The following is a 15,963-nucleotide window of genomic DNA, read 5'->3' as shown; positions in this document are numbered from 1 at the left end:
AACCCGTGTCCCCTGCATCGGCAGGCGGACTCTCAACCACTGCACCACCAGGGAAGCCCTATTGAAATTCTTAAAGCAGAATGACCCAAGAAGAGAAATGGTATGGTTGGTATATCTGACCGGAGCTTCTCACTGGTAGGAATGGGAATTGCTAACCTTGGGTTGAGCTGCACACAGGACAGACATTCTCAGAATTTCACATCCTCAGAATGTCTGTGTTCTGCCCTGGCCGGGGCTCCCATGAGCCAGTGCAACTGATCAAGAGTCAGTTCTAAGTGACTTAGGTTTTATCACCTCACAGTGGTCCGTTAGAAGACAAGTCCTAGTTGGAAAAGCCCCACTCCTTTTGTGAACGTGCTATCCTCTTCCTCTTTTCCCACCTTTCCTATTATGTAGTGTGTCTCCCAACTGCCCAGAAGGCACAGGCTCTTTTATGGGGTAAAAGTACCCTCGCCCCCCCATTCCGTGTCTCGGCCTCTCAGGAGCTTGGAACCAGTCTCCCCACAGTGTGGTCTTTCTCTGCTTTCTCACTAGGAAGAGAGAGAATGAAAGGACAGGAAGAAGGAGGGCTGAGGCCGAGGAAGAAAGCTTGCTGCCAGCTGCCCGGCAGTCTCCTTGGTGGACACATCTTGTCTCCTGTTAGCAGGAGGGGGGTTGCTCAGCCTTTCTGAGGCTTTCCACAGGTAGCGGTCCCTGGCTGCTTGGCCCTCCCCACCAAGTCTCACTGGGAAGGAAGAGGGCTGTGAGGGGGTCCAGAGAGTGACCCCCCCACGGTGTGGAGGCAGGTTACAGCCGAAAGGAGAGTCGCAGAGCGCACCTTTGTAATGGAGGACCCAGTTTAAGGCCACTTTAAACTTCCTGTGCCCTCCTGAGGGGCCAGGCCTAAACAGCTTTCAGGAGAGGAGCTCAGATTTGTAACAGGAGAAAGAAACTCAAAGAGGGGCATCATGGGAGAGACTTCATCGCACTTAGAGCTGAAGGACTCGAATTCACCTGGGGGGTGGAGTGGGCCTTTGGGCTTCACTTTCCTCATCTCTAAATTGGGTGATATAATTCAACACACTTACAATAGTATTGTAAAGATTAAATTAGGTTAATACCATATAAATGTGCCTTGCCCAACACTTAGCATGTGGAGGCACTCAAGGAGACCTTAGTTGATTTTATTTTATTTATTTTTTAAACTTATTTATTTTATTTTATTTATTTATTTTTGGCTGCGTTGGGTCTTCATTGCTGCACACGGGCTTTCTCTAGTTGCGGCAAGCGGGGGCTACTCTTTCTTGTGATGCAGGGACTTCTCATTGCGGTGGCTTCTCTTGTTGTGGAGCACGGGCTCTAGGCTTGCGGGCTTCAGTAGTTGTGGTGCACGGGCTCAGTAGGTTTGGCTCGCGGGCTGTAGAGTGCAGGCTCAGTAGTTGTGGCGCACAGGCTTAGTTGTTCCGCGGCATGTGGGATCTTCCTAGACCAGGGCTCGAACCCGTGTCCCCTGCATTGATAGGCGGATTCTTGACCACTGCACCACCAGGGAAGTCCCCTTAGTTGATTTTAGAACAAGTGGATTCACTCTTTGTTTTCCCAGATGAGGTGGCATGCTTTGTTTTTTTTTTTTATAATTTTTATTGGAGAATAGTTGATTTACAATGTTGTGTTAGTTTCATGTGTGCAGCAAAGCGAATCAGCTATACATATACATATATCCACTCTTTTTTAGATTCTTTTCTCATATAGGCCATTACATAGTAATGAGTAGAGTTCCCTGTGCTATACAGAAGGTCCTTACTAGTTATCTGTTTTATATATAGTAGTTTGTATATGTCAATTCCAATCTTCCAATTTATCCCTCCCCGCCCTTAACCCCCTGGTAACCATAAGTTTGTTTTCTACATCTGTAACTCTATTTCTGTTTTGTAGATAAGTTCATTTATACCCTTTGTTAGATTCCACGTATAAGCAATATTGTATGATATTTGTCTTTCTCTGTCTGACTTACTTCACTCAGTCTGACAATCTCTAGGTCAATCCATGTTTCTGCAGATGGCATTATTTCGTTCTTTTTTATGGCTGAGTAATATTCCACTGTGTATAGGTACTACATCTTCTTTATCCATTCCTCTGTTGATGGACATTTAGGTTGCTTCCATGTGCTGGCTACTGTAAATAATGCTGCAATGAACATTGGGGTACATATATCTTTTAGAATTATGGTTTTCTCCGGATATATGCCCAGGAGTGGGATTGCTGGATCATATGGTAGCTCTATTTTTAGTTTTTTAAGGAACCTCCATACTGTTCTCCACAGTGGCTGTACCAATTTACATTCCCACCAGCAGTATAGGAGGGTTGCCTTTTCTCCACACCCTCTCCAGCAATTATTGTTTGTAGATTTTTTGATGATGGCCATTCTGACTGGTGTAAGCTAATACCTCATTGTAGTTTTGATTTGCATTTCTCTAATAATTAGTGATGTTGACCATCTTTTCATGTGCCTTTTGGCCATCTGTATGTCTTCTCTGGAGAAATGTCTATTTAGATCTCCTGCCCATTTTTCGATTGGGTTGTTTTTTTGATACTGAGCTGCATGAGCTCTTTATATATTTAGGAGATTAATCCCTGGTCAGTTGCTTCATCTGTAAATATTTTCTCCCATTCTGAGGGGAGGTGGCATGCTTTGAATGAAAGTGTAATTTAGCTTTTGAAACGGAACAACTGGCTTATTTTTCCTGCAAAGGCAAACAGATGTAATAGAAAATGTACTTCAGAGAAAAGTATATCTCTCACTTCAGGGTGTGCTCTCTATGTCTTCAGAGAGTAGGATGGGAATTAGCTTATGGTTTTTGCCTGCTTCTTCCCTTGCAGCAACTAGCACCTCCTTTCAAGCCTTAAAATTTCTTACTTGGGCACAGCAGTTATGTTTAGAAACCCCAGTCCTGGGTTCTGAGTCTGAGTGGACCTAGATGCTATTGACCAAGAGGAGGTGAGGAGTTCAGTGCTTCAGGGCCCCCCGTTAGTGAATGATGCTAAGAGCACAGCCAAGTATCGAGGGCAAATGTCTGGCTTCTTTCTCCTTCTCCAGCCTCACCTTCTCTCTCCAGGCTAGCTCAGAGGCTGGGAAAGGACAGGTTGGTTGGGGTATTTACTTGCCTCTCCTGCTAGCCTCTCCTCAGCAGGTACATGAAGGCACCTGCTCCTATACACTTTTCCCTAAACTGTGTTAACTTGTTCAGGGCAAGGAAGATGTTTTCCTCGGGTACATCTTTAATGGTTTGGTTGTGATTCCTCTCCCAGATTCTTTAATTCTCTCTCTAGTGATAAGATATCCTTTTGCTCATTGGCTAGAAAAACTAAAAAGAATGAAGAATCAGGGGGAAAAAAGCCCATAATCCCTTGGCTAAGTGACAGCTGTATATAGAGTCCCCATCTCTTCTTAAGCTTTTTTTGTTTGTTTGTTTTTGTTTTTCTTCTTAAGGATTTTTAACATAGTTAAGTTTTTTTCTTTAAACTAGACGTGAGAACATACTGTATAACCTGCTTTTTTATTTTTATTATATCATAAGTATGTTCTCAAGTCATTAAAAGCTTTTGTAAGTATTTTAATAACTACATATTTCTGTTTTATGCTTTTACTGTGATTTGTTAAACCATTTCTAGTATTGGACATTTAAGCTGTTTCTAATATTTTGTGTCCATAAATCTTTCCCCACGTGAAGTAGTATGCTATCATTTTTGTAAAAGAAGAATATCTAGGGAGGGCAGAGATGGCTAGGGGCAGGGGTAAGAGAGAGATTTTACTGTTTATGTTTTTATATCTTTGGAATTTTGAATCATGTGAATGTTTTACCTATTAAAAACAAGGGTAAAAAATAAAATATCACATATGTGAAAATACATTGTCAATTGTGAAGATGCCAAATCTTAGCTTTTAATGTGAACAGTAAGATTCATTTTGATGTTAAGAAATCTAAAAATCTTTCTTAATCAGCTTTCAGCTGCAACAGACCGAATTTGTTCACTTCAAGAAGAACAGCAACAATTAAGAGAACAAAATGAATTAATTCGTGAGAAAAGCGAAAAAAGCGTAGAGGTGAGAAGTAGGCCTTGCAGCTGGGCGGCATGTTCCTCACTCAGACATGTCCATCAGAGATCTCAAGCTCAGAGCGTGCAAAGATGCCTTGTTTGACACCAGAAAATCCTGCTGCAGTGCCCTTCCGTGTCACTCTCAGGCCACCTGGACCACTTGGGGTTTCCCAAGTGCACTGCTCCCTTGCCTCTGGGCCTTTGCGAGTGAAAGTTCCTGTTCCCTCTTCAGCTTCTCTCATGAGCCCGGTCCCCTGTGATGCTGCCTCTGGCACCCATCAGTAGGCCTGGACCCTTCTTCTCCCGTGTTTCCATAGCTCTTTGCACCTCCCTCCATTATAGAATCCACTTGCTGTTGTGTAGAATTGCTGGCTCGCAGCTGTCTCACCTGATGATGACTTGAGAGTAGAGACCATATCTGATTCATCTCGAAATTCACCCAGTGCTAAAAATGTGCTAGATAAATACTGAATGGGGACCTTTCCCACTCAGAACGACTATTCTGTTTTAAAGAAAATTAAATTGTTTTCTGCACCTACCTTTTCAAAAATCTATTGGCTTGCTCTCATCCTTCATGTTCAAAGATATTTCAAAATACCTTTAAAATTTTAGCCTTTCTCTATTATGCTTAAAAAAATAGAAATTATGCTGTTTAAAAATATATGTAAGTTATATTTTTAAATACTTTGTAGTTAGCTTGCTTCTGTAAGCAAACCATTCCTCTGGTGCTCTTGTTTGATCACAGATAACAAAACAGGATACAAAAGTTGAGCTGGAGACTTACAAGCAGACTCGGCAAGGTCTGGATGAAATGTACAATGATGTGTGGAAGCAGCTGAAGGAGGAGAAGAAAGCCCGTTTGGTGAGTTTGCAAGCCTGAGAGTTACCAGAAAGATTCCTCAGTTTATTCCCTCTATGTTACTTCTGTCAGCTCTTTGCACACACATGCTTCAACCTGCTTTTAAAAACAAGTGAGTTATTATGCAAATAAAGTTTTTAACATGTGAAAAAAAATACTCTTGGAGTATTCCTCATTGCCACCTACCCACTTTCTGTTGACTTTATGCAGAGCCAGTGTTCATTGTAGAATGAGGAAAGGGGAAAAACTTAATATAGTTATGCTCCAGACAGACTTGTCTACATCTCCCTAACCTATTCTGACCTTCCATTTGTATTTTCAGCACTGCCCAAGATACAACATCAGTTAAGTTCATTTCTGTGATCTACTTTAATAATATTTTCCTTATTAATATCCTTTTAAGGAACTAGAAAAAGAACTGGAGCTACAAATTGGAATGAAAACCGAAATGGAAATCGCAATGAAGTTACTAGAAAAGGACACCCACGAGAAGCAGGATACTCTAGTTGCCCTGCGCCAGCAGCTGGAGGAAGTCAAAGCAATTAACTTACAGATGTTTCACAAAGTTCAGGTGGGACTTGGCTTTATGTCCACATCACAACCCGGTTTCCTGCTGCTTGTCTACAGTGGTAGAGCTTGTGCTGCCTTTCCAGTCTTGGGTCATTCTTTCCACAGAAGGAGAGAATAGACACATCAGTGAGGGCCTAGTATTTGCAGACCTGGTCCTAGGCCATCTTACATGTTATTGCATTTATTTTATTTGAGTCTCCCGGCAATCCCTGACAAAAGTTTATAAAATGGGGGGAAATATAAGTGACAAGGCAAAATCAAATGGCTAAGTCACATGTCCCTGGTGGCACAGCTAATAAATAGAGCCGAAAACTGAACTGTGTCTCTTGAATCTAAACCTGAACTTTGCCTGTCATACATTCGCGGTCCCCCTGCTGTCTGTTTCTGTCTACTTCAGGTACTAGTTGTTTGCCCCAAGAAATGGAGAAGTGGATTAAGGATATTAGTTAGTATTGCCTTTTCAAGCTTTGCCAATAAGTTAATCTTGCTTAGTCTTCAAGATCACCTCCCTTGTCATTTCTGAATGGTCAAGGGGAGCTAGCCCAGAAAGAACCGGTCACGCCAGAGTTTGAAAGACAGCATCTAAACACTGCAATACTTTCTTTCCCAGAAGCTACCCAGAAGGATACCATTCTGTGTCCTCAAAACTTTTCCTTTTTTGAAGTTCTCTTTCCTATTTTATTGCCGAAACAGTCCCACTTCCTTTTGCATAGAGTGGTCTCAGTCTTACTAGTAGTAACGTCTATGTCAAAGATAATGCGAGAGCAGACGGTACAAATAAACTGGGCTATTTTGTCCGTCTTTTTTAAAATTATTACATAATTAATATGTTTGTAATTGCAACAATGAAAATTGAAGCAAAAAGAGAAAAGGAAGAAAATAGTTTTACCCTCCCAACAAATTATCTATTTTAATTTTTTCATGTTTTCTTCTGGTTTTGGTCGGCATATAGACATACTGTTAATACACGTTAGGGGAAACTAAACTACTATAATAGCTTAAAGCATTTCAGACCAGCAGTTTTGCTCCCCGCAGTCATTCAGGGATTCAGACTAATGGCAGCTCCAGCTCTCAAGGCCACTTGAGTTGTCACCATTCTTGCCAGCAGAAGTGGAGAGAAGAGCAAAAGTCCAGAGCCAGGGATTTGTTCTCAAACAGTGAGACAGCAGTTGCACCCACCGTTTCTTCCGATCCCATAGGAAAGGGCTAGTCAGCGTGGCCAGGCTTGGCTGCAAGGGGAGCCTGGGGCTGTTGTTTCTGGGCTGCAGGCCAGGTGAAGGGGAAAGTAGGTGTGGGTAGATGTAGTTGTCACTACCACAGTCGACCCCACTGAGCTACCGGCAAGCCCTGCTTCCTCAGAGTCCACAACCCTGGGTGACGGGCAGCACTCTCCCTCAAGCCCACAGGGCCTGTGTTCCAACTAGAAGACTATCTGTCAGTCACGTTAGCCTGTCCTGCCCAGGATGAACTGGTAGAGCAGAAACAGGATAACCATGATGAAATGCCTATTGGGAAAGAGGAAACAAGGGACACATCTGGCAGTCCCTGGCCCTTGGTGGTCATTGTGTCCTCTGGGCAGGAACCGTGAAGGCTGCCCGGGGTACTGAGGACTCCATATCTTAGCATGTCTGGCTACCGCTTCTGCCTTCTAGAGAGCATGTCCGCTGACCTCCGTGGCCCCTGAGGCCACCATCTTCAATGGCTGATGGGAAGTGGGCTCTCATGGAGTGGGCTACACAGCTTTGACAGCCAGCTTCTTGCCAGTGTCAGTCTACTGGCCTGGAGGTTGCATAAGGGATCCAACAGTCAGATATTTTTCAGACCAGACTGGTGGTTGCTTGGACAATCCAGTTCCCTCTGTCACAGCCTCTGGTCTGCTTGCATCCACTTGATCCGTGTGTCAGTGACCATAGTTTGTTATGAGGAAACAGTTCCCACACCTGCTCCGTTTCTTTGCTCTGTCAGTCTTTCTCATGTCAGTGGCCAGTCATCTGGAACAATAGCTTGGGGCATGAGGAAAGCAGCCTACTCTGATCTTCGCTGCAGGATGTCACAGAGCCATATGGCTCACTCTTCAGTCCTCTCTTTTACTTCTGAGTCCAGAAGCAGTTGACTTTTCTAACCTGTGAGGCCCCTACCTTTGACCTCTGTATCGCTGTCCATCTCTCCCTTCAAACCCCTTGCTTATAGCACCTGTTCACATGGCAAGCCCCACTGCACATCCTAGCATTCTGGAGCCCTGGCACAGTTGCGTGGATTCCATCTTCCAAGTTTGGGCACGCGACAGTTTGACTAAATGTTTGCCATAACTAACAAGGGTCACAACATCTGCTTTGACAGCGCCAAACCCCTGGCTGCTGAGTCAGCACAGCATACATTGGGTTCCCTGGGGAAGCACCACCCCCAAGTCCGTCTCTGGTGCTGCTGGAATTCTAGCTTCATACCCTTTTCTCCCTCTAAGGCTTCAGATGCAGAAAGTTGAGTCAGTCAAATCCCTCTGTTTGGGACACTATAATAAGACACCCCTCCTGTTTTCTTATTTCCTTTTATCCCCCACCCCTACTCCCATCCTCTTTCCTCTAGGCCAACATTCTAAAGTGTTTATCTGTTTATTTATATTTGTCATTCTAAAACATGTTTCATTTTGAGGACATGAATTTTAATTTACATAAGTGGTATCATGTTGTGGATCTCATTCTATTCCTTACTTTTTCTCCCTCACTGCTACATTCATCCGCATGTGTATTCCCAGCATTTGTACCCACTGTGTTTTCTTGCCCATTCCCCCGGTGACAGACAAACGGTTTTCCTCCACTGCGCTAGCACAAGCAACACCTTGACAGCTAGTGTACCCATCTCCCTCTGAAATCTCTCTGGCAGACATAATTGTAGTGTCCTCCCAGCCAGACACTTCCTTTCCTCCTTTGTGTCCTTGGTTTGCATAATCCCAGCCACACTGCTTTCCAGAAGGGCTGCACCAACACACGCTCCCTCCAGCTGTGTCCTGTGGTGCCTGTATTGCGAGGGTACAGTTGATTTAATATTCATTTCTCAGTCTATTGAGCTTGAGCATCCCTTCATGTTGGTTAGCCATTTATGTTTCTTCTTTGTGGCTTTCCTATTCATATTTTTTGTCCTTTTTTCTTTGGGGTTTCCTATGTTTTCCTCGTTGATTAGTAGTAATTCCATGTATGGTCTAAATTTTAGTCCTTTACTGGTTTACAGATTGTAAATATCTTCTCCTAGTCTGTCATCTACTGTCCTTAAGTCCCTATTTTTGATGTAGTCTAATGTGTTGATTTTTCACATATGGTTTGCAGTTTGGGGGTTTTGTTTTAGAACCCTTTCTCATGCCTAGGTGTCAAAGATATTCCACACTAGTCTAAACCTTTCACATTTAGGTTTTTAATGTATCTAGAGTTAACCTTTGTATATGGCCTTACCTAGGGATCCAGTTTTCTTTTTCTCCATATAGTAAGCTGCTTAAAAGCCAATCATACTTTTCTCGTTGGTATGTTGTGCCACCTTTATCATATATCAAGTTCTTATGTGAATGTAACTATCTCTTAGGTCTCTATTCTGCTTGATGGTTTATTTGTCTGTTTTAATTGCCGTAGCTTTGTAGTATGTTTTAATGTCTGGTTGGTTCTGTTAGTTTGCTAGGGCTACTGTAACAAAGTACCACAAACTGAGTGGCTTTACAAAAATTTGCCGTCTCACAGTACTGGAGGCCAGAAGTTTCAGAGTAAGGTGTTGGCAGGAATGGTTTCCTCTGAGGGCTGTGAGGAAGTCAGTCCCATCCGTCTCTCCTAGATTCTGGTGGTTGCTGGCAATATTTGGGTTTCCTTCACTTGGAGAAGTGATCACCTCCATCTCTGCCCTCATCTTCACACAGCTTTCTCCCTGTGTGTGCATGCCTGTGCCCACATTTCCCCTTTGTATAAGGACACCAGTCATATTGGATTAGGAGCCCACCCTACTCCAGTGTGACCTCATCTTAACTAATTATGTCTGCGGTGAGTGACCCGTTTTCCAAATAAGATCCTGGGTGGTACTGGGGGTTAGGACTTCAACATAATGGATTTGGGAGCAACACACTCAACCCATAACATAGGTCAAGGCTGCCCACTTTTCCCTTTTTTCCCTCTTCTTTTTTTGATTGGCTTATCTATTTGTAAACATTTATCCTTTTTTTCTTTTTTTTTAATTGAAGTATAATTAATTTACAGTGTTGTGTTAGTTTCAGGTGTACAGCAAAGTGATTCTTTTTCAGATTCTTTTCTATTATAGGTTATTACAAAATACTGAATATAGTTCCTTGTGCTATACAGTAGGTCCTTATTTATCTATTTTATATATAGTGGTGTGTATCTGTTAATCCCAAATTTCTAATTTATCCCTCCTCACCCCTTTCCGCTTTGGTAACCATGAGTTTCTTTTCTAAGTCTGTGAGTCTCTTTCTGTGTTGTAAATAAGTTCATTTGTATAATTTTTTAAGATTCTATGTGTGATATATGATATTTGTCTTTGTCTGTCTGACTTCACTTTAGTATGATAATCTCTAGGTCCATCCATATTGCTGCAAATGGCATTATTTCATTCTTTCTTATGGCTGAATAATATTCCAATGTATATATATACCATATCTTCTTTATCCATTTATCTATTTTTTTAATATAAATTTATTTATTTTTATTTTTGGCCGCTTTGGGTCTTTGTTGCCGTGCGTGGGCTTTCTCTGGTTGCGGCAAGTGGGGGCTACTCTTTGTTGCGGTGCACAGGCTTCCCATTGCAGTGGCTTCTCTGGTTGCGGAGCATGGGCTGTAGGCACGTGGGCTTCAGTAGTTGTGGCACGTGGGCTCAGTAGTTGTGGCACCTGAGCTCTAGAGCGCAGGCTCAGTACTTGTGGCAAATGGACTTAGTTGCTCATGGCATGTGGGATCTTCCCGGACCAGGGCTCGAACCCATGTCCCCTGCATTGGCAGGCGGATTCTTAACCACTGCACCACCAGGGAAGCCCCTATCCATTCATCTGTTGATGGACATTTAGGTTGCTTCCATGTCTCAGTTATTGTAAATAGTATTACTGTGAACATTGAGGTGCACGTATCTTTTTGAATTAGAGCTTTCATCTTTTCCAGATATATGCCCAGGAGTGGGACTGCTGGATCATATGGTAAACTCCATTTTTAGTTTTTTAAGGAACCTCCATACTGTCTTCCACAGTGGCTGCACCAATTTACATTCCCACCAACAGTGTAGGATTTATTATTTGCAGACTTTTTGATGATTACCATTCTGACTGGTGTGAGGTGATACTTCATTGTAGTTTTTATTTACATTTCTCTAATAATTAGGCAAGTTGAACATCTTTTCATGTGCCTATTGGTCATCTGTATGTTTTCTTTGGAGAAATGTCTGTTTAGGTCTTCTGCCCATTTTTTGATTGGGTTGTTTGTTTTTTTTGATATTGAGCTGTATAAGCTGTTTGTATATTTTCAAAGTTAATCCCTTGTCAGTCACATCATTTGCAAATGTTTTCTCCCATTCCATAGGTTGTCTTTTCATTTTGTTTATGGTTTCCTTTGCTGTGCAAAAGCTTATAAGTTTAATTAGGTCCCATTTGTTTATTTTTACTTTTGTTTCCATTACTGTAGGAGACAGATCCAAAAAAATATTGCTCTGATTTATGTCAAGGAGTGCTCTGCCTATGTTTTCCTCTAGGAGTCTTATAGTATCCAGTATTACATTTAGGTCTTTAATTCATTTCAAGTTTATTTTTGTATATGGTGTTAGAAAATGTTCTAATTTCATTCTTTTACATGTAGCTGTGCACTTTTCCCAGCTCCACTTACTGAAGAGACTGTCTTTTCTCCACTGTATATTCTTGCCTCCTTTGCTGTGGATTAATCGACCATAAGTGCTTGGGTTTATTTCTGGGCTTTCTATCCTGTTCCGTTGATCTGTGTGCTGTTTTGTGTCAGTATCATGCTGTTTTGGTTACTGTAGCTTTGTAGTATAGTCTGATTCTTGATAAAAATTTTAGAATAAGGTATAAATTTCCTTTTTAAAAAATCCAGCTGAATTTCTTAAATGGGAATTGCATTGAATTTATAGATTACTCTCTTTTTGTCCTTTTTATTCCATAAGAGTTGCATTTTCTCTAGGTGAACTCCTCAATTCTGTCTAGTTCTTGTTGCTAGTGTGATGGGTGCCTTATTTTGGCGGCATCCCCTAGTGAGGTCTTGCTGATGTAGAGAAGTGCTTTTGTGCTTTATAGGTTGATCTTGTGTTTGACAGCCTTGCTCACCACCTAGTTCTAATAGTTTGTCTATTAATCCTGTTGGTTTTAGATGTAATTGACTGATCATATCATAGGCAAATAAAGACAGTTTAATTTCTTCACTCTCAGGTTTTGTACTCCTCATTCTTTTTTGTTTCTTTTAGCATTGGCCAGGACCTCCATGACTACATTAAACAGTAGTAGGAATGGTAAGCAGACTTGTGGTCCTGATCTTAAAAGTAATGCATGTAAAAATTTCTCCATCAAGAATAATGCTTACTAGATGGTTGATGTATAATCTTTACTTAGTTAAGGAAGTTCTTTTCTATTTCTTGTTTGCTCAGAGGTTTTCTCATAAATAAATATTGAACCTTATTAAATGTTTTTGGCTTTTTTGCATTTTATCTGTTGTGATAGTCCTGTTCTTTTTCTCCCTTATTTATGTGGCAATTTATACATTTACATTCCTGGATTCCTGCTTGCTTGTGATATATTTAAATATACTCTTGACTCAGTTAGCTAATATGTTATATATAATCTGTGTGTTTATATATGAGACAGACCTCTCTCTTTCCTTTTACTAGCCTTATTTGGTTTCAGAATCATGGTTGGACTGGTACTATAAAATAAGGTTTCCTGTTCTCTTTCTCTGAAATAACGCTTATAAGATAGAAAGTGTCTATTCTCCAAAAGTTTTGAGAACCCACCCATGTTGTAGGATTCATCTGGGCTGGGCTTTTTGGGCAGGGAGACTATGACTACCATTTCTATTTATTGAATGTTTACTGGCTTATCCATATTTTCCATTTCTTCTCTGACCAATTTTGGTATATTTTTATATTTTTTTCCAAAATGTATCTTATTTTGTTTAGGTTTTCAAATGTTTTAGTTCATAGTTGTTTGTAACATTCTTTTGCAGAATTTTTAAATCTCTTTTATTCAGCATTTTCTTTTTGCATTTTTTGTCTTTCTTCCTTATCTGGTCTTGCCAGAGGTGTGTCTGTTCTCATAATCTTTTCAGAGAACCAGCTTTTTTTCTAATATTTATTGTGTATTGTTATTATTTCTTTTTCATTGATTTCTACCCTCACTTTTATTATTTTCTTTCTTATTTCTTTGGGTTTGCTCTGTGGCTCATTTTCAACTTCTGAAATGCATGCTTATGCTTAGCTCATCTGTTTTATCTTTTTTAATTTCATTAAACATTTTATTTAAAGTTAAAAATTACCCACAAGTACTGCTTTAGCTATGGCCCTCAAATTTTGACAGAAGTATTTCACCTAAAAAGCATGTTTTTCACATTTGTCATCTCTGAAATCAAGATGCATCTTATAGTCAATGGCATGACATGTTTCAAGTAGCAGTTTTTTCCTTCATAGTGGTATATAAAATTAGGGTGCATCTTCAGTATAGTAAAATATTGCAGAGTGTTTTCATTGTCTTTCAGCTCTAAGTATTTCATAATCTCTCTTCTGTTTTTTTTTTTCTTTTTTTTTTTACCTCAATAGTGTTTAGTAATATGCTATTCCATTTCCAGATATGAGGTGTTTAGCTATTCTTTTGTTGCTTATGTCTAGTTTTATTACTTTAAAGCCAGACACTACAGTCTATATATTCTTAAGAATTTATCAGGACTTCTTTCTGTCTTCAGCCTTTCTGTATCCTTGTATTTTAAGAGTGTCTCTTGTAGGCACACAGAAACATGTTGCTCTTTTGCTACCTCCTAGTCACTCAGCATCTGCCATGGTTAAAAGCCTGGACTCAGAAAGTCACATGGGTGTGAGTAAGAACCCAGCTGCACCATATTTGTGCTCTAACCTTTTCCCAGGTGCTTTCTATTTCTGAGCCTCCCTCTCTCTCAGAGAAGTGGGGGTTAACAACTCCCACCATGAGAACTCTGCAAGAGTCAGGTGAACTCATGGATGTGCCTGACACATGAGAAGACTCAGTAACATTGAGTCAGATCCGACTCTGAAGTTCCTTTTCAAAAAGGGGCATGGACTGTTCAAACAGAGGGCTTCAGTATCTCCCTCTCTGCCTTTTTTTTTCTTTTTTTCTTTTTTTTGGCCGGCCGGCTTGCAGAATCTTAATTCCCCAACCAGGGATTGAACCTGCACCACAGCAGTGAAAACACCGAGTCCTAACCACGGGAACTCCAGGAAATTCCCCCTCTGCCTTTCTTTATGTTGATGACGTGGGAGCCTTGGCCCAGTTTGTCTTCCAGGGCTCTGGGGAAGAGCAGCAATTAATGAAACACTCTTGAAAGTGTTATAAAAAAAGTACAAGAATAGTTGAACCCACTTGTAATCCAGAGCAGGCAGGGGGGTGAGGGAGAAGCAGAAAATGACCCTCTTTCCTTGCTTTTATAGAATGCGGAGAGCAGTTTACAACAGAAGAATGAAGCCATCACATCTTTTGAAGAAAAAACCAATCAAGTTATGTCCAGCATGAAACAAATGGAAGAAAGGTAAACATTTCCCCCAGCAGATATTCCCTAGAAGGTACTGGGCATTATCTGGGCCTGGGGACTTACTCAGAGTCTCTCAAAAGTACAGACAAGTTAGGATGACTGTCCTTCAGGTCTGCAGTCTTGCCCAGCAAGGGGACTGGATTCCCCAGCCTTGCCTAAAAGCATGTATTCATTTAATCAACCTTAGGGCCACATCACATTGTCCTCTCAGAGGGTTAGAACTATCCAGTGAGCTCAAATTTAAATATCAGGTTAGGACTTCCCTGGTGGCGCAGTGGTTAAGAATCCGCCTGCCAATGCAGGGGACACAGGTTCAAGCCCTGGCACAGGAAGATAGATCCCACATGGTGTGGAGCAACTAAGCCCACGTGCCACAACTACTGAGCCTGCACTCTAGAGCCCGCGAGCCACAACTACTGAGCCTGCGCGCCTAGAGCCTGTGCTCCACAACAAGAGTAGCCACAGCAATGAGAAGCCCGTGCACCGCAACAGAGAGTAGCCCCTGCTCGCCACAACTAGAGAAAGCCTGCACACAGCAATGAAGACCAAACGCAGCCCAAAAAATAAATAAATAAATAAATTTTTAAAAATAAATAAATAAATTTAAATAAATAAACAAATATCAGGTCAGAGACTTCCCTGGTGGTCCAGTGGTTAAGACTCTGTACTTCCACTGCAGTGGGCACGGGTTCAGTCCCTGGTTGAGGAAGTAAGATCCTGCATGCCACACCAAAAAATAAAAATTTTAAAAATAAATAAGTAAATGTCAGGTCAGTAGAGGATCAGAATAGGGTCAAAAAATAGACTCGCTCAAATACAGGTGGCTGATTTTTTTGCAAAGGTAGTTCAATGGAGAAAGGATAATCTTTTCAATGAATGATATTGGAACAATTGGATATCCATACACCAAAAAATGAACCTCAATTTAGACCTCACACCTTTATACAAAAGTTAACTCAAAATGGATCATAAATCTACGTGTAAAACTTAAAACTGTAAACTTTTAGAAGAAATAATAGGAGAGAAATCTTTGTGGCCTTGGGTTAGACAGAGAGCTCTTAGACATGACATAAAAGCACGGTCCATAAGAGAAAACTTGATAAATTGGACTTTATCAAGTTTGTTCTGTGGAAGACACACTTAAGAGAATAAAAAGACAAGTTACAGATTTGCAGAAAATTTGAAAATCACATATATGACAAAGGACTTATATCCAGAATATATAAAGAACTCAGAACTCCACGAACAATCCAATCTAAAATGGACAAAGGACTTCCCTGGTGTTCCAGTGGGTAGGACTCCACGCTCCCAGTGCAGGGGGCCTGGTTTCAATCCAGGGATCTATTGGGCAACTAGATCCCACATGCATGCCGCAACTAAGAAGCCTGCATGCCACAACTATGAGCCCGCATTCCACAGCTAAAAGATCCCGCGTGCCACAACTAAGATTCAGTGCAGCCTTAAATAAATAAATAAATAAATTTTTTAAATGGACAAAAGACTTAAACAGACCCGTCACCAAATAGGACATATGGATGGCAAATAAGCACATGAAAAGATTGTCAAGGTAGCAGGATACAAGATTAATATACAGAAATCTGTTGTATTTCTTTACCCTAACAATGAAATGTCAGAAAGAGAAAGTTTAAAAAAAAAAAAAAAAAAACTGTTGAAAATTGCATCAAAAAAAAAAAAAAGAAAAAC

At 41.0% G+C, this 15,963-nt stretch overlaps 1 protein-coding gene across 6 annotated transcripts in view; it reads left to right on the top strand.

The window, feature by feature from the left end:
- The window catches only part of RUFY1 (RUN and FYVE domain containing 1), a 68,797-nt gene that overhangs the window by 29,093 nt on the left and 23,741 nt on the right, over positions 1-15,963 (top strand). For 5 of the 6 annotated variants that reach the window (XM_055080231.1, XM_055080228.1, XM_055080221.1 and 2 more), the window contains exons 9-12: positions 3,983-4,084; positions 4,823-4,939; positions 5,340-5,507; positions 14,159-14,256. In XM_055080231.1, coding sequence (XP_054936206.1) covers positions 3,983-4,084; positions 4,823-4,939; positions 5,340-5,507; positions 14,159-14,256 — 485 coding nt within the window. The remainder of the gene's footprint in view (positions 1-3,982; positions 4,085-4,822; positions 4,940-5,339; positions 5,508-14,158; positions 14,257-15,963) is intronic. The other variant, XM_055080226.1, reaches the window with a different exon arrangement.

Source organism: Physeter macrocephalus, chromosome 2 (genome assembly GCF_002837175.3).
Source record: "Physeter macrocephalus isolate SW-GA chromosome 2, ASM283717v5, whole genome shotgun sequence".
Lineage (NCBI taxonomy): Eukaryota > Metazoa > Chordata > Mammalia > Artiodactyla > Physeteridae > Physeter > Physeter macrocephalus.
This window is presented reverse-complemented; position numbering and strand designations above follow the sequence as displayed.